This window comes from Symphalangus syndactylus, chromosome 14 (assembly GCF_028878055.3).
Source record: "Symphalangus syndactylus isolate Jambi chromosome 14, NHGRI_mSymSyn1-v2.1_pri, whole genome shotgun sequence".
Classification (NCBI taxonomy): domain Eukaryota; kingdom Metazoa; phylum Chordata; class Mammalia; order Primates; family Hylobatidae; genus Symphalangus; species Symphalangus syndactylus.
The window spans coordinates 18,133,772-18,152,385 of record NC_072436.2 but is presented as its reverse complement, the minus strand read 5'-3'; the positions used below and the strand labels follow the sequence as shown (position 1 = coordinate 18,152,385).

General features: G+C 47.0%; 1 protein-coding gene across 24 annotated transcripts in view; it reads right to left on the bottom strand.

Annotated features, from left to right (window-relative positions):
- The window catches only part of SLC39A11 (solute carrier family 39 member 11), a 467,051-nt gene that overhangs the window by 107,110 nt on the left and 341,327 nt on the right, over positions 1 to 18,614 (bottom strand). Inside the window, exons 8-9 of one of the 24 annotated variants that reach the window (XM_063617451.1) lie at positions 17,091 to 17,177; positions 16,793 to 16,917 (exon numbers count right to left, since the gene is read on the bottom strand). The exons of the other annotated variants lie outside the window; for them this stretch is intronic. Of the exons in view, the coding sequence (XP_063473521.1) occupies positions 16,793 to 16,917; positions 17,091 to 17,177 (212 nt within the window). The remainder of the gene's footprint in view (positions 1 to 16,792; positions 16,918 to 17,090; positions 17,178 to 18,614) is intronic. 24 annotated transcript variants of the gene reach the window in all.

Sequence of the window (18,614 nt, the reverse complement as noted above, 5' to 3'; positions counted from 1 at the left end):
ATGTGTCTGGATTTCCTTAAAGCTTCTGATTCTCATGACAGCATGTGAAAAAGCTTTTTAAAAGCAGTAACGTCATGTTTCAGTTAACTGAATTCCTAACTGGTTGAGTGGCTACTTAGTGGGTATAAATTAATGAATTTATGCAATCTTAGGGGGAGATAAGCCACATGCTTGGCCATTGCTATTGTCCATTCCATCTTAACATCAACAACTCTAGAGGAGACATAAAAAATTCATGAGAAAGCACAAAGCTGAAAACAAAGGTAATATACTTGATATAAACAAGACATAGAATTCTCAAAGGGTGGAAAATGAGCTAAAACATTTAGCTCAGATCTAGTATTCAAGAAAAATATAAGATTCTTAATGTAGGTATAAAGAACTAACCAAGAGAAGACAGGTGAGCAGCTCTAGGCTCCAAACAAGGAAGCGCTGTCTCGTAATTAGTTACCTGTGCGGGGCCACCTGCCTTGTGATACCCAGAGAAGTATTGGGTATGCAGATGTCCAAATGTCTTTGGTCATGGAATCTTGTTTGTTTTTTTCTTCACAGGTCTCATATAGGTTTTGTGAAGCATATTTTATTTTTTTGACACAGGGTCTCACTCTGTCACCAAAGCTGGAGTGCACTGGTGCAATCTCGGCTCACTGTGACCTTCGCCTTGGAGGTTCAAGTGATTCTCGTGCTTCAGCCTCCCGAGTAGCTGGGATTACATGTGCATGACACCACGCCTGGCTAATTTTTGTATTTTTTAGTACAGAAGGGGTTTCACCATGTTGGTCAGGCTAGTCTCGAACTCCTGGCTTCAGGCAATCCACCCGCCTTGGCCTCCCAAAGTGCTGAGACTACAGGCGTGAGCCACTGTGCCCAGCCATTGTGGAGCATATTTTAGCATAGGCTATTTAGAAAAGACATCCAGGAAAACCATCTGCTTCCTGTACAGAGCCAGTATGATCCATCTGAGCCTTTTGCTCCCTCCTGTTGATGAGGCTGGACCCTGGGCTCTGAAACAGAGAGGTGGCATTGGTTTCCATGTGGGACACTGAACAATCCCACGGCCACTGAGCCAAGCCAATCTCCAACCCACACCACCTGCACACCCCCTGTCCTACCCTCAGGAGTGCTGAGAACATGTGGGTGACTCAGCACAGACCTCCCCCAACACTGGGAAACCATTTAAAGGACGCCTTGGTGTATCAATGGGGTTGACATGGTAAACACAGAAGGCATCCTTTTCATTTTTATTAAGAACAGATATTCATGACCAAGGAAGTCAGCCACCCCCACAGCCATCTCAGAACCAGCTCGGCAGGCAGCTCAAATCACTGGTCTCCATGGAAGGCTGTGTACTCATGCCACCTCCAATGTCACTTACTGCCTGATCTTCCTTCCAGCCACCCCACTGGGCAATGCCTGGAGTGAAATCCTCTGGCCAAGGCAGCTGCTCAACTTCCTATTTGCCTGTTCCTTCTGCTAGAATCCCCTTTGTGGGCCCTACTGCCCCTTTAACCACATAGCCATCCAACTAACAGCCATTTTATCACCTGTTCCCCAGGACTCTGACCACATCTATGGAACAATGTAAACAGCAGAGTTCATACCGCAGCTAAATTTAGCAAAATAAAGCATGTTCATCAAATTCCACCCCAGGCCTTCCAATTTTTGTTTTGTTTTGTTTTGAGACAGAGTTCGCTCTGCCGCCCAGACTGGAGTGCAGTGGCATGATGTCGGTTCACCACAACCTCTGCCTCCTGGGTTCAAGCGATTCTCCTGCCTCAGCCTCCTGAGTAGCTGGGGTTACAGGCACCCGCCACCATGCCTGGCTAATTTTTGTATATTTAGTAGAGATGGAGTTTCACCATGTTGGCAAAGCTGGTCTCGAACTCCTGACCTCAGGTCATCCGCCTGCCTCGGCCTCCCAAAGTGCTGGGATTACAGATGTGAGCCACACACCCGGCCCAGGCCTCCCAATTTTTAAGCTCTATTAAAGCATTTCAGTGCAAGAGCTCAAATATACTGCCAAACGTCAGCAGTAATGAAAGGGGAGGATGATGTCTTTTGAGAACTTGCTATTTTTTAGCCATTTTAGTTCACATTTTCAAACATAATCCTTCCAGCCACCATGGGGTGGAGATACAATCAATGTCTGCATTTGAAAGATAAGAAAGCTTGATCCCTGAGAGGCTAAGCAACCTGGGTTATACAGCGTTTTGAACTGTGTCTGTCAAGCCCAAACTTTTTGCTTTTTTCACTTGTCTAAGATCAAGTGTGGGTCTGGCCCAAGAGTCGCATCACTGTTCTTCCCCAGGGACAGAGATTTCTATTTGTGGGCCAATTGCAATGTTCTAATGAGCAATATGCAATGCTCAGATCGACAGGCATCAAAGAGCAAAGAGAAAGTGAGAGAAAGGCATGAAGGGTCATGCTATTCCCATAAAAAGGAGGAAAGAATACAGGGAATCTACTGCTGATCAGGGACCAGAGCCCCATTCTGGGGTCAGTTATGAGCAGAGAGGGACAGCAAGTATAGACAGAGTTTTAGGTGAGTCTAGAGTACACGAGAGATAACGAGTTAGCGAAGCCTGACCTTCTGATAAGGACCCAGGAGTCTGGATGTGCTGCTGTCAGTGTCAGAGACATTGGACCGGAGCAACTCCATCTTGAATACGGGCGGGGTAAAATGAGGATGAGACCTACTGGGCTGCATTCCCAGGAGGTTAAGGCATTCTATGTCACAGGATGAGATAGGAGCTTGGCACAAGTTACAGGTCATAAAGGCCTTGCTGACAATACAGGTTGCAGTAAAGAAGGCGGCCAAAACCCCCCAAAACCAAGATGGTGACAAGAGTGACCTCTGGTCGTCCTCACTGCTTATTATATGCTAATTATAATGCATTAGCATGCTAAGAGACACTCCCAGCAGCACCATGACAGTTTACAAATGCCATGCCAACAATAGGAAGTTACCCTATATGGTCTAAAAAGCAGAGGAATCCTCAGTTCTGGGAATTGCCCACCCCTCTCCTGGAAAATTCATGAATAATCCACCCCTGGTTTAGCATATAATCAAGAAGTAACCATAAAAATGGGCAACCAGCAGCCCTTGGGGCAGCTCTGCCTATGGAGTAGCCAATCTTTTGTTCCTTTACTTTCTTATTACATTTGCTTTCACTTGACTCTGTGGACTCACCCTGAATTCTTTCTTGCACAAGATCCAAGAACCCTCTCTTGGGGTCTGGATCAGGACCTCTTTCCAGTAACATCAGGGTTCCCCCATGGGATTATTGCGTACCTCCTTAACCTTGTTTCCTCAGACCCACGGCAGACCTTCCCATTCTATTCCGACTCAAACAGAACTCTTTCTCAGCTCCAGGCAGACAAGCAGAATGCCCAGGCGGTTCCACTCTCACCCATGTCTGTGCTCATTCATGTTCATTACTGCTTGCTGTGACTCTTCTTTTGAGACCCACCTGGACTGTTTGGGATGAGGAAATAGGCCTTGATGTCCAGCATGTGAGCATTGGTCCTTTTTGGAGTTCTCTCTCTAAACTGTGGTTTCCAAATGGCTGCCATGGGGTAGAGGCAGAGAGAACTATACCTGAATCTTCAAGGAGTTAATTTCCTAAAGACCACCTGCCCACAACCTTAAAGCACATCACACTCTCCCGGGACAGGAGAAGCTCCTAACAGGATTTAGATTCTCATTCACGAACTCTCTACCTTCCTCTGCTTCTCCCTCATTTCCTCCCAAATGAAACCAATGTTCTAGAGATCAAAATTGAGCTCCATGGAACACCAGTAACATTTAAAAGAGTTCCACAGTTAAATATTAGGTTAAACCATACAAAATTGCTGCAATTTAACCATTTTTTAAAAACTACAAAATAGGAATTTCCTATGGTCCAACCTAATGAGTTTTAAAAATCTTACTCTTCAAGACTCAGAACCGACATTACATTTTATAGGTTTGAAGAATTCCCTGCAGCAAAGACACCTGTATAATTTTGTTTTCCTAATGTATTTGACAACGGAACCCTTTTATTAGATAACGCCTGTTAACATCTTACAGAACCTGTACTTTGTATTTTAGGAAATGCTGCCTGAAAGAATTCAAAATAATTAAGAGCTGTTCACAAACTCATCCTCCCCCATCTCTTGACTGTATCTTAATAAAATAAAATTCACTCATCCATGTAGGTTACCCATTTATTCCATCCACAAGTACTTATTGAGCACCTCCTCTGGACGAGGAATTTGCTTAGAATTGAGGACATACTGAAACCCAACTGTTCTGACAAAGGAAACAGGGCCCTTTAAGATGGAGTGACCAGCTTCACTTGAAGGAGCCAGAAAGGGCTTCATGGAAAAACTGAGTTTTGACCTGGGGCTTAAAGAAATTTTCCAGCACATGAAGCTAATGGTCACTGCCCACTCCATCCAGATGAACCCAGCTCACCTACTTGTATCCGGTTCCACTTTCAGCACCTACCTCCCAGGATCTTTCTATCTATGGCTTCCACTGTCTCCCCATGACTTGTCTTCTCCTGAGTAACCGAATAAAGCTTGGTTTTATCCAATTGCTTTTGGATTTAGTAGCTGATTTCCTGTGGGCTGGTGCTATTTTGCTATGCACTCTGAAGTTACAGTCCAGTGGGAAGGCCCAGGGTCACTAACCACTGGCCTCTTTCATGCAACTCTTCCCAGCCTGTCTCTCCCCATGCCTCACTCAGTAGCTGGCTCAGGAAGTTCCCTGTGGCTGAGGGAGGAGCTATTTTAATGGCTGACCTTTGGGGAGGTGGGAGACAGCCTGGGGGCTCAGGGAGCTGTGTGCTGCTCTGTCCCTTGGATTTCAAATCCTGGGCCTTCCCAGCGGTTCAGCTGTGGTGGGGACAAGGCAAAGCTCTTCTGTGCTTGGCAAGGGTACAGGGTATTTATATAGCTTCATGTCTCCCTACCCCTAATTTCCCTTGGTTCATCAGAATAATAACTGAAGTGGCTCCCCATGGTGGGTAACTGTAGGATTGGTTAGGGGCACTGGGTCCTTAGGGATAACAGTTTTCCTCCTATAGTTCCAGGCCTTGTGTACCCCATTCAGTGACTCTCTTTCTGACTCATGCAACAAGAAAAACCTACATGGCACGGTCAATGAGACAGCCCACTGATGGCTGTGGCTGCACAGGGTGAGGGCTGGGGCAGACTGAAACTCAGACACACCACAGGCCATGTCATCAAAGTCCTGTGCTCCAAGCTCAGGAGGTTGGGTGATTCTATACCTTATGGAAGCTACATGACACATCTGCAATTTGCAGCCCAGCAATAGGAGAGAAAAATGAGTATCAACGCTGGTGGGGAGTTCAGGCACATTTCCAAAAACCAACCACAAAAAGTCATCCATCCAGTGATGGTGGAGTTAGACCAATCTGAAACCGCCTTTGCAAAAAATTGTAACAGTGAGAAAATCATGGCAGTGATCTAACCAACCTCCATCTGTCCTACAACCTCCAAACTGCCCTTAGTCATTCTTGGGCTTGGGCCAAGGTAACCTTGGGAGCTAGTTTATAGTTTAAATAATAGCTCTTCCCCCAAACTAAACTATCTTTGTAAAGCTAATGAAGGATCATCAAATTAGGAGGATGATAGGAGCCTGAATTCTGCCAAGTGTAGACATAAATGACTACCAGCTATCTTTCCAGAGGTCAAAAGATATGCAACTTCCCCAGTTTCTCCTGCAGATAACCTAAGATTGGCCTTTTGAGGTGTCTTTTCTGGTTTTGACATTTCTTCCCTGGACCCTTGACTGTTGACTCTTGACTCAATTGGTTCTGAAGCTCCCACCTAGCAGCAGACTCAGCATGCAAGGACCATTTTCCACGCCCCAATGATTGCATTCACGACCAATCAGCAGCACCCATTCCCTGGCCTGTCAAACTATCCTTGAAAAACCCTAGCCTCCAAATTATTGGAAAGGCTGAATTACGGAATAATAAAACTTCAGCCTCCCATTCCACTGGCTCTTCATGAATTAAACTCTCTCGATCGAATTAATTCCCTCATCTTGATAAATTGGCTTTATCTGGACAGCAGGCAAAATGAACCCATTAGTTCATCTATGGCTAAAAATCTGCCTGGGGGTACTCTCCTTCAGCATGCAGAGAACTGGTCCAGGAAGGTCCAGGGAGCTGGGCTGGATAGTGCTGGGCACTTTCCTTTCAAAGGAAATCACGAGCAATATTCCCTCGCAGCCACAACTTTTTAAAATCAGGTCAATGGCGAGGTGGTTATTTTTCAAGCTGGTAACATGTTTTGTTAGTTTCAACTTTGTGTTCTAATGTGGCCCCAAAGAGAGATTTTTTCCCCCTATTCAGAAAGGACTGTCTGACTTATAACTTGGCCCAATGCTGGCTGCAAGATAATGGGAAACTTTTCAACAACCTCAAGAGCCCAGACGGCTCTCAGCATGGCCAGGCTTCTCCAGGGGCCAGCTGAGTAATGATCTACAGTTGGTGGATAGAGCTGGGGCAGGAATCGCTGAGCTGCTAGCAGCTCCTGTTGGCAAAAGTGGCCGCAAGAGCTTATGGTGGAATGTGGGATGTGAATTTCAGAGTGAGGATGATGCCAAGGATCATTCATCAGCTGAATGTCCATCCCTCTGAATCATTTATTGCTGCAGGGTCCCAGCTCTAGACCAGGGAGGGTGAGAATGACACCTACCCCACAAGGTGGAGGTGAGGATGGAGTGAGATAGTTATAAGGGAGAGGCTTCCCCAATCACACAGCACTGTGTGATGCTGGCTGTCACCGTCATCCCTTGTTAAGTTGCGCTACGGGTGGAAAGACAATTAGTCTGGAAGAAACCATCGCCCAAAGGGGTATACACTTAGAAGAAGAATTGCAGGGTCAACAGGACCTTTTAAAAACATAGATCTCAGCACCTTTCATCTCTGCTTAAAACCTTCCAGTGGTTTTCCTATACACAGGAGGAAGTTAAAGTGTTCACACCACCTCAAGACCTTGTACCATCTGGCCCTGCCTATCTTTCTCCTGGCTTGTAGCCACCTGGACTTTCCAAATAGTCCTTCTCCCTCCAGCCTCCGGGCCCTTCTTATCACTGCTTCTTCTGTTAGCAGCTCTTTCTCTCTCCTTGCTGCCTGTGTAGCTAACATCTACTTGTCTCTCAGATTGCAGTTTTCAATGTAACTTACTCAGAGGAACCTTTCCTGGCCTCTAAACTGGGTCAGATACTCTGCTTTTTATTTGCTCTCCCACCCTCTTTTACTAGTGACAGAGCAGGAGCATTGCCATCTTGGACAAGCACTGTCATTTTTTAAAGTTCACCGTGACCAAAAGCTGCCTAAATCCAAAGGGTATCAGCCTAATGGCCAAGGTTGGCATGACCATAAACCACAAACAACATCTCTGACCAGAAACATTCCAAACACCTCCCTGACCAGAGACATGCCAGCCCCAAGATAACCTCCCCTCCAGCTGGAGAGATGTCACCCTCAAGATAACCTCCCCTCCAACCAGAGACATTCCAACCCCACTTCTTCCCCAACTTCTCCCCCACACAGAAACATTCCAAGCCTGTAATAAGCTCTCTCACCAATAAATATTCTTTGTCCATAAGAGAGAGGGCTCCTGACCAAAATCGGCCAGAAGCCCCTCTCAGGTTTATTCTCCAAAATAAATCTTTGACTGTTGAGCTGCTTTTTGTGTTTCTTTCCTCATTCTTTAACTCTTACAACTAGTCCTTCATTATTGTTGGAACTGCACGTTTATTGTAGTATTTTGTTTTGCTGATTTTCTCAGTATTTACTCAGCACCTACAGGGGGCGAGAGATCATTCTAGGTGCTAGAGAGACCGCATTCAGAGAACTGGTCCCAGAAGTTCTAGGGAGCTGGGCTGGACAGTGCTGGGCACCTTCCTTTCAAAGGAAAAGGTGAGGGCTGCACAGGGTGAGGGCTGGGGTAGACTGCAATAAGTAAAGCAGTGCCTGCCCTTTGGGAGCCCATTTTCTTGTAGGGGAGACAGAGCAGACAAAATCAATGGAGACAGAATTTCACGTTAGGTGGTACTAAGTGCCATGAAGAAAAATACTGCAGAGCTGGAAGACAGCTCCACGGAGAGCAACCTTCCATGAGTTGGTCAGCAGAGTTTCACGCAGGAGGTGACTGGGTGGAGCATCTGTCATGCCCACTAGACTGTGAGCTGTGGTTAAGGAATGCCTGTGTACATTCCCTTCATTACCTTACAAATCTCCAGCACCAAGGTGAATGCTTAGCACACAACAGGATAAATGGGCAGATGAAATGACATTGCCCTCAAGGATACTGGTGACCACGCTGTAACCACCCAGGGGTTACAAAGAAAGACCTGCTGTACAAAGAAAGACCAAAGCATTGGAGTAAGAAAGAGTTTAATAGACACGAGGCTGGCCACACCACTTGGGAGACAGAGTTAGTACTCAAATCGATCGCATCCAAAGCTCCTAGGTTATGGGGTTTTTTCAAAGGCAGTTTGGGTGAAAGGATGGGGGTGGCTAGACTTGCTGCTCATTGGTTGGGGCAGAGATGAAATTATAGAGAGTCGAAGCTGTCCTCTTAAGCTGAGTTGCTCCCTGGTGGGGGCCACAGGAGCTATCAGGTCCAGGTGGAACCATGGGTTTCAGACATGCAAAAAACCTGAAAAGATTTTGGCCAATCTTTTGGCCCCTCAAAGGGCCAATCTACAATAGTGGTGTTATCTGCAAGAATGGCTGGCAACCTACGTATACACTTTAGCAGAATTCAGATTCTTCTTCCCCAGCCTGATGGCCTTTCAATAGCCTCACAAGGCAGTTGAGTTTTGGAGAAGGGCTATTATCATTTAAACTATAACCTAAATGTCTTCTGAAGTTAGCTCAGCCCAAAAGCCCAGGAGTAGTTAAGGAAAAGGCAAGATAGCGAGGTGGATTAGATCAGATCTCTTTCACTGCCATAATCTTCTCATTGTTATCATTTTTGCAAAGGCAGTTTCAATGGCACGGGGCACCAGGCAGACTGGAAGAGCCCCAGAGGCAGAGGGTAGCCTCCCAGAAGCTGACCCAAGCAACCATCCCATGAGGGACTGTGTGTACATCTGAGGCAGGAACGAAGGCTTGCTCTCTCCACCTCTCCTACCAATGGACCTGGCAACTCCACCCTCTGGGCCCCACATTATCTCATATGTGACTGGCGTATGGCACAGTCCTTGCTGTGGTCAAATCTAGCCAAGTCTCCAAGAGATAACCAGGTGCAAATGAGCAAGGTTACTCTTGGTTTTTATTTATTTATTTATTTTGATTATTTTTTGTTTTGTTTTTTGAGATGGAGTCTTGCTCTGTCACCCAGGCTGGAGTGCAGTGGTGTGATCTCGGTTCACTGCAACCTCCGCCTCCTAGGTTCCAGCGATTCTCCTGCCTCAGCCTCCCGAGTAGCGGGGACTATAGGCACCCGTCACCACGCTCGGCTAATTTTTGGTATTTTTAGTAGAGATGGGGTTTCAGTGTGTTAGCCAGGATGGTCTCGATCTCCTAACCTCATGATCCACCCACTTCGGCCTCCCAAAGTGCTGGGATTACAGGCGTGAGCCACTGCACCCGGCCAACTTCTTGGCTTTTAGATCACATTTAACAAACGACTTCCCCAGGCCACCCTTCTTTGCTCACCACCCTCTCACAATGGCCTGGAGTTCACTCTCTTAGCCAGTGGCTCTGTTTGACTCAAGAAAATGCCTTAATCCTACCTGGGGTGATCCCAGAGTCCACGACAGTTAACAGCCCTTTGCCCATCCATGGTACTCATCTTTCTTTCCAACGTGTCACTCATATACAGTGTTGTCACTCATCTACCAAGTGGAGGTTAACGACCTTTAAAAACCCATGCTTACATACAATAGAACATTATTCAACCTTAAAAAGGAAGGAAATTCTGAAACATGCTACAACATGGATGATCCTTGTGAAAGGAAACGGAACTTGGGCCCGCAAATCGTTAAGGAAAACTCAAGCTGGAAACTGCTTAAGGCAAACCCACCTCCCATTCTATTCAAAGTTACCCCTCTGCTCACTGAGATAGATGCATCTTTTTTTTTTTTTTTTTTTTTTCTGTTTTTGAGATGGAGTCTTGCTCTGTTGCCAGTCCGGAGTGCAGTGGCCCGATCTCCGCTCACTGCAACTTCCGCCTCCTGGGTTCAAGCAATTCTCCTGTCTCAGCCTCCCGATTAGCTGGGACTACAGGCGCGTGCCACCACACCCAGCTAATTTTTGTATTTTTAGTAGAGACAGGGTTTCACCATGTTGGCCAGGATGGTCTCAATCTTTTGACCTTGTGATCCACCCGCCTCAGCCTCCCAAAGTGCTGGGATTACAGATGTGAGCCACTGAGCCCAGCCAATAGAGGCATATCTGATTGCCTCCTTTGGAAAGGCCAATCAGAAACTCAAAAGAATGCAACTGTTTGTATCTCACCTATCTATGACCTGGAAGCTCCTCCTGGATTCCGGTTTCCCTGCCTTTGCTTCAAGTTGTCCCACCTTTCCAGACTGAACCAATGTACCTCCTACATCTATTGATTGGTGTCTCATGTCTCCCTAAAATGTACAAAACCAAACTGTGCCCTGACCACCTTGGGCACATGTCATCAGGACTTCCTGAGGCTGTGTCACGGGCTCGTCCTCAACCTTGGCAAAATAATCTTTCTAAATTAACTGAGATCTGTCTCAGATTTTCTGGGTTCACAACCTTGAGGACATCATGCTAAGTGAAATGAGCCAGACACAAAAGAACAAATACTGTATGATCCACTTATGTGAGGCTCCTAGAGTAGTCAATTCATAGAGGCAGAAAGTAGAATGGTGGTTGCCAGGGGGCTGGGAAGGTGGAAATTAAGTTGGTGTCTCATGGAGGTAGAGTTTCAGTTTGGGAAGATAAAAAAGTTCGGGAGCCAGATAGTGCTGATGGTTGTAGGCCCATTCCAGTGGGATGTGGCACTCCTTTTAGAGGACAGTTTTGGCTCATGGGCCTCCCTTCAGCCCATTTCTAAGAACCTAATATTCTTAGAAATGTGCTGTGATTGGCGGCTCTTCTTCCCAGGCCTCCTTCCTTCCCCCTCTCCTTTCACGGGTGTCAGGCCTGCACAACAGTCTGCCAGCTCCTGCTCCCTCCCCTTGGTCCTTCTCAGGTCTTTCTCCCAGTCAATCTCATCTCATGCAAGTCTAATCCCTTCTTGGAATCTGCTTCTCAGAGGACCTGGGCTGATAACATCACCACATAGGCCAAAAGAGCAACATGCCCAATAAATGCACTGCAAGGCAACAAGCACATTTAGAACCAGCACTATGCATTTGGAAGCACAGCAACAAACACCTTCGAATTTGTCAGAGCTTACAGTTGACAGCCCATATTAGTCATTCAATACATGCGTAATAAGCTCCTGCTGATGGTGAACACATGCACAGCCTGCACTTCTGAGGCAGGCAGGCAGGCCTTCTCATGCACATTCTGCACATGAGTAAACTGCAGGAGGTTATTCTAGGACACAGTTTGGTTACAATGAATCTTAATGGTGTTAAAAAGTAATAGGCAACATCATTTAGCATTTACGACATGTCAGGTACCATTCTACACTTTTTTTTTTTTACGTGCGTGTTGCTTATTTAAAAAAAAATCCTGGCCAGGTGCAGTGGCTCACGCCTGTAATACTAGCACTTTGGGAGGCTGAGGCAGACAGATCACTTGAGGTCAGGAGCTCAAGACCAGCCTGGGAAACATGGCAAGACCCCATCTCTACTAAAAATACCAAATTAGCTGAGAGCGGCGGCGATGCCTGTAATCCCAGCTACTTGGGTGGCTGAGGCTGCAGTGAGCCGAGATCGTGCCACTGCACTCCAGCCCGAGCTGGGAAACAGAGCAAGACCCTGTCAAAAAAAAAAAAAATCCTTAAATAGCTCCACATTTTAGGGAATGATGAGGAACCATGAGCAGAGGTGTGCCCTGAGAGTCACTTGGTGTGTCGTGTTCTACAGGAGCTGACCCAGAGGAAGAAATGGAGGGTTACAGCATACCTGGCCCTCCAGGCTCACCTTGCAGGAGGAGAGCCTGCAGCTGAGAAGCTCCATGGTTGGATGGATTATCTTTAAAGTTTCCTGGGGCCATCTCTGGTTACACAGCAGGGACAAGACAGGACAATGGGTAATAAAGTGCACAGGCTCAGATTCCTAATAAAAAAAAGACTGTGCGGTAATGTGCTCATCAGCCACGCTGAGGCCAACTGCAATTGAGAATTTATAAGAAAAAACGATGTGGATTTACAAAGAAATGATTTTTATCTTTTAGATGTCAAACAATCAAGGAAAATGCAATATCTCACATCATTTCAAAATAATGCAACAAACCAGTGATCAGCAAAAGAAATGGAGATGGTGTTAAAGACTTGGGGTGGGGAAGGAGGGGCAAGGCACAGAGCCTGCCCTCCCTCTTCTCTCTGACAGGGGAGCCTCTTTCCACCACCCACCCTCCTTTTCCTGTAGGGGGTGCGGCTTTCTTCCATCTCAACCTGTCACTTCTGCTGCCTCCCTTCCATCATTGAAATAAGAAATCCAGACACTCCTCATTCTTCTAACCTGGTGATATCCCTGGGGCTCTCCCTCCTTCCCAGAGTCCTTTCCAGGCCTGGACAACAGGAGGGGCTGGCCCAACAATCCTCTGCTACAGGACTAATCTTCAGGAGGGCTGAGCAATGCCCTCCCCCCCAGGAAGGAAAGTCTTTGGGGTTTCTATCTTCATGCTACAATTGTGCCTTCCTCTTCATACCTGAGCACTCTGTGCCACTGCTGGCACATCCAACCTGTTCAAGGCCTTTGAGACTGTCCAGCCCACCAGTAACTCCAAGTTTAGCACAGCGGCGCACATCTGCACCCTTTATTTATCTCGATGCTTTATATGCATAACTCCACTTCCTCTACCAAGTCACTAAACTACTTGCGGTTGGGGCCCGTGGGCCTGCTTTGGGCATCTTCTATCTGTCCATTAATCCGGAAGCCACATAGTGAGTGCTCAGGCCCATGAATAACTGACCCTGCTTAAGAAAATGCTGTCTGTCTCCCACCTGGCAGGAAGGAGTCAGCCAAGGAGAGTGACAGAAAGAGAAGGTAAGTGTGGAGGAGGTGTCGATTTCCTGTAGGCGGGTTCCTGTTGCATCGCTACACACCTGCTACCCAGATGAGGGCCTGGCTCACACACAGCAGGTGTGTGACAAATAAGTGCTGAACAAATACAGAAATGAATGAGTGAAATGAATAGAAGGGAGGATCCAAAGATTAGAGAAGGGAGAGATGAAAGAGAGAAATGCACAGGCTGGGCGCAGTGGCTCACGCCTGTAATCCCAGCACTTTGGGAGGCCAAGGTGGGTGGATCACCTGAGGTCAGGAGTTCAAGACCAGCCTGGCCAACATGGTGAAATCCCATCTCTACTAAAAAAATACAAAAATTAGCTGGGCATGGTGGCGGGCGCCTGTAATCCCAGCTACTTGGGAGGCTAAGGCAGGAGAATCACATGAACTTGGGAGGTGGAGGTTGCAGTGAGCCGGGATCAGGCCACTGCACTCTATCTTGGGCGACGAGAGTGAAACTCCGTCTCGGAAAAAAAAAAAAAAAGAGAGAAAGAAAGAAAAAGAAATGCACAGATATTCTTTGATATGGAGGAGTTGGTTAGACAGGCTATGCCTTGACACAAATGAATTGTCCTGAAATTCACTTCCAGAGAAGCATGGTTTAGCCATAGCCTCGTTCACCACTCTGAAATGTATCTTCTATAGACAGGGGTGATATGGTTTGGCTGTGTCCCCGCCCAAATCTCATCTTGAATTGTAGTTCCCATAATTCCCATGTGTTGTGGGAGCAGCCTGGTGGAAGATAATCGAGTCATGGGGGTGGCTTCCCCCATCCAGTTCTCATGGTAGTGAGTAAGTCTCACGAGAGCTGATGGTTTTATAAGGGGAAACCCCCTTTTCTTGGTTCTCATTCTTCTCCTTACTGTCACCATGTAAGATATGCCTTTCACCTTCTGCCATGATTGTGAGGCCTCCTCAGCCACATGGAACTGTGAGTCCATTAGACCTCTTTTTCTTTATAAATTACCCAGTCTCAGGTATGTCTTTATCAGCAGCTTGAAAACAGACTAATATAGGGGAGACCATCTTACACACACACACACACACACACACACACACACACAGTATATAAAGTATATCAGTGTCATTGCAGTGCTTCCAAAAGCACAGGTTGGTATCAGGCTGACTATAGCTCATGACCACTTCTATGACCATTAAAATACAACATAAATAACTTGACCTTCACTGACCTGTAGACCTAGAAAAAAATATTCAGGCTTAGCCATGGACAAGGAGGAACAGGGGCTGCAGTGCGAAAAACCAACTGTCTGCATAGTTCCTGAACTGGTGAGAGCAGCCTGTCCCACAGATGAGCCTGAACTGGGAAGCATCTATGTTTCCTCTTACACCAAAGAGCAAGACATGGCATTAACAAAGCCAGACATGCTAATTGGGGCAACTTTGAAGCCTAAAGCTGCTTGGGCTTCCAACTAACTGCTCTGGGCCTCCGTGTCTCTCTGTTTGCAAAATGGCAATGAATCACTCCAGATTTCTCTAGATAAGTAGCTGTGCTTACACTGGTGATGTGGTCCCTGGAAATGTACATGAACAATGGTGTGCTAGTATAATGGACAGCTGGAACCAGAAGCAGTGAGGAAGGCAGGGAGCAGACAGGCTCATGGCCCTTGCAGGGACTCAAGGTGTCTCTAATGGGACAGTGACCACCAAACTATCTTCTGGCTGCACTGATTTATGTCTTGTTCCTGAGAAATCAATGGCTTGGGAGGGTTTGTGGCAGCTCACCTTGCCTCCCTAGAAGGGCTTGGTGACAACTTTGGGAAGTAAATGCACTAGTTTCCAAGCAACCAAATAACAGGTCCTCAGTTACAAACCCGCGCTTCATTTTACAAAACAGTAGCTCCAGAGCAGCATCTAATTAAATTGGCCAAGGCTTCACCTCCCTGGAATAACCTGAGCCCAACAGGACCCTGCTAACACCACTTTTCACCAAATAAAGGTAAACAGACTCGTCTGAAGTTATGCCTGGAGGGGGACTCTGCTCTTGCATTAATTGGGCATGTCAGTTGGCCTTAAGAATTCAATCAGCCAGGCCGGGCGCGGTGGCTCACGCTTGTAATCCCAGCACTTTCGGAGGCCGAGGCGGGCGGATCACGAGGTCGGGAGATCGAGACCACGGTGAAACCCCGTCTCTACTAAAAAATACAAAAAATTAGCCGGGCGTGGTGGCGGGCACCTGTAGTCCCAGCTACTCGGAGAGGCTGAGGCAGGAGAATGGCGTGAACCTGGGAGGCGGAGCTTGCAGTGAGCCGAGATTGCGCACTGCACTCCAGCCTGGGCGAAAGAGCAAGACTCCGTCTCAAAAAAAAAAAAAAAAAAAAAATTCAATCAGCCAGGCAGTGACCCAATCTACTGCTGACAAACGGGCCCCATTTGCTATTCAAAAAATTAAAAACCTTCTTCGAAAAGGAAACAGTGGCTTCTAGTTTGAGCACCTCTCATCTGTCGGGATCTAGCTGTATACATTTGCCATTTAGGCTAGATTGCTTTACTCTTCTTTCTAAGTCAAGGTCAAGGATACATCCCCTTCAGTCTAGGATGACTTGGAGCTCAGAGAATACCAGCTCCTTATTCCCTTCTCCCTGGCTTCATCTTCTGATTCATGCCTGTCTAACTTTCAGGCACCCATTGTCAAGGGAGTAATGGTGTCTGGCTACAAAGGAAAAAAAAAAAATAAGCTCGTGACACCCACTTCACCAGCAGAAACTCTCTGATTTGGAGGGCTGGCTAATGTTGTGAGCACCCATTCCCCCAGCACTGGCCCTTTTCTTTGTTTTGCTTGCTTTCAGCAGCTCCATTTCTAGCCCCAAGACCTCCCACTGTGACGCTCAGCTAACGTATCACCTTCTTCTCTATAACAGCATCTGTGGTCCCAAGCCTAGAGCACCACTGAGGACCCCCACTCCCTTGCAACCCAGTTTCTAGGCTGCTGAGGTGCCCCACTGGCCACCATCCTGGGGTCCAACCTTCAGGCTGGCAGCTGCATCAGCATCATCTGTGACCCTCCTTGAAGCACACACCCGGATTCAGAGAACACAATAGGGACAGGGATGTTGTATTATTTATAACAAGTAGGACAGGTTGATTCTAGTGCTGCCTCCTGGAGGCACCGGGAAGTCAGGTGCAGGGAACAACTAGACAAGGTGACTGGGCTGCAAGGTAGAAAGTAGAGAGCCGAGCTAACAAATGGTGCAACTCAGTGAGAAGATCTACGCGCTCTCCTAAAGGATTGCAGGCTGCGAGACAATCTTGGGGGCACCATAGCAATCAGATTATTCAGAAGCAGCTGCAGAAAGCCAGGCTACAAGGTACCAGCTCATTTCCATGGGTGACTCTCAAGCTTCAAGACACAAGAATCACCCAGGGCTATGCTCAAGGCCAGCCTCTGCCATTAGGCATGTTTCCTGCTCTTCCTGGAAGGACCAAGCAGATTCCCTTCTCTGGGGTCCAGTGATTGAAGAACCTACCACAGAGCTGGGCTGGAAATTAGGGATAATATTTTAGCTGTTACTCTTCTGCTGCTGAGAACTTGGCCCTGGCCTGCTTCGTACCTGCACGTATTTCTGAACTATTGCAGATACTTACACAGAGCTCCTCCACTGGCTGTTGCTGAGGTCCCTCTGCAGCTCTGAATTATTTCTGAAAATCTCTTTCCCAAGCAGATCCCATAGAGCCTGCCACATGTTCCCTCTCCCTGGATCAGGCTGGTCCTGGAAGAAATGGGGAATACAGATGGGCAGACCTCCTGCTTGGGGGAGATGCAATTACAAACAGCAGGCCTGGGACTCTGCTTGCAAGTGCCAGATGGCGGAGTGGAGGTGCCACCCCAGAAGTCCGCTTTGTGCCCACCCCAGACAGATGTTTAGATTCTGCAGGGACTCACAGATCGTTGCCTCCATTCTTTCCCCATCCCATGACGGCACTCAATGCTTCCCAAATGTAAACCATCCAGGATCATGCAGGGCAAGGACTGAACAAAACCAGAAGACAGGCTGTTGGTAATCCGGCTGCTAGACAGAGGGAGAGAAAGATAGCGCTTACGGGGACATTTCTAGCGCCATTATATACCGCTAGAAATTATACACCCGTGGTCTGGTCTGATTTCATCCTCACAACAGCATTCCAAGGATCTTATCCACTCCATTTTACGGGTAGAAAAATAGTGGTTTGGAGAGCTGAAGTCACCTGCCAAAAGTAGCAGCCGGTCTGCAGTAAATCGAATCCCCACCCCTCACCAAGTCCCCACCTGCCTTAACCGGAGCAGTCACTGGGGTGACTAGTTCATGGCTAAATGACCTCTCTCAACTTCACTTTTTTCATCTCGTAAGAGGGGGCCATAGGATCTGCCTATGTTCCTGGGGGGCCGTGAGGATTGGCTGAGGTCAAGGGTGGGCCTGCTTCGTAAACTGCACTGTTATCATTGGGATCTGGGACGGAGCCTGAATAAACGTATTCACACTCGGGCTTCGGTGTTTAATAAGACTTAAAACAACAATAACAAATCCCTACTGAACTACATGCATTTTAACAGAGGACAAAGCTCTAAACCAAAAAGAGGGCATTATGATCATAGCTTCAGGTCTCATTTAGCTTGCCAGGTCAAAGGGGACTGGGGCAGGAAGGGAGTTATCTATTTAATAGGAATTCTTCTCAGAAAATTGTAAATCATGCCAGGGAATAGTATACTGGGTTGAACAGTGTCCCCCCAAAATCCATGTCCACTAGAACCTCAGAACGGGACCTTATTTGGAAATAAGGCCTTTACAGATGTAAGTAGTCAAGATGAGGTCATACTGGATTAGGGTGGGTCCTCAATCCAATGACGAATGTCCCTATAAGAAGAGAAAACAAAAACACAGAGACATACAGATACAGAGGGGAGAAGTACATGTGAAGATGGAGGCGGCATGGGAACGATGCATCTATAAGCCAAGCTACACCAAGAATTATTGGCAACTCTAGGAAACTAGGAGAGGCCAAGAAAGGTCCTCCCTAGAGCCTTCAGGAGAAGCATGGCCCTGTGGACACCCTGACTTCAGGCTTCTAGATTATTCCAGAACTGGGAGAGAATAAATTTCTGTTGTATTTAAGTCACTTAGTTTATGGTACTTTGTTATGGCAGCCCCAGGAAATGAATAAACACAGTAATGGAAGATTTTTGAGACAGGCACTATGCTTTACGTGCACTGTTTGTACGTATGTATGTATGTACTTATTTATTTGAGATAGAGCCTTGCTCTGTTGTCCAGGCTGGAGTGCAGTGGTGCGATGTCGGCTCACCACAACCTCCGCCTCCTAGGCTCAAGTGATTCTTCTGCCTCAGCCTCCTGAGTAGCTGGGATTACGGGTGCCTGCCACCAAGCCTGTCTAATTTTTTTTTTTTTTTTTGTATTTTTAGTAGAGAGGG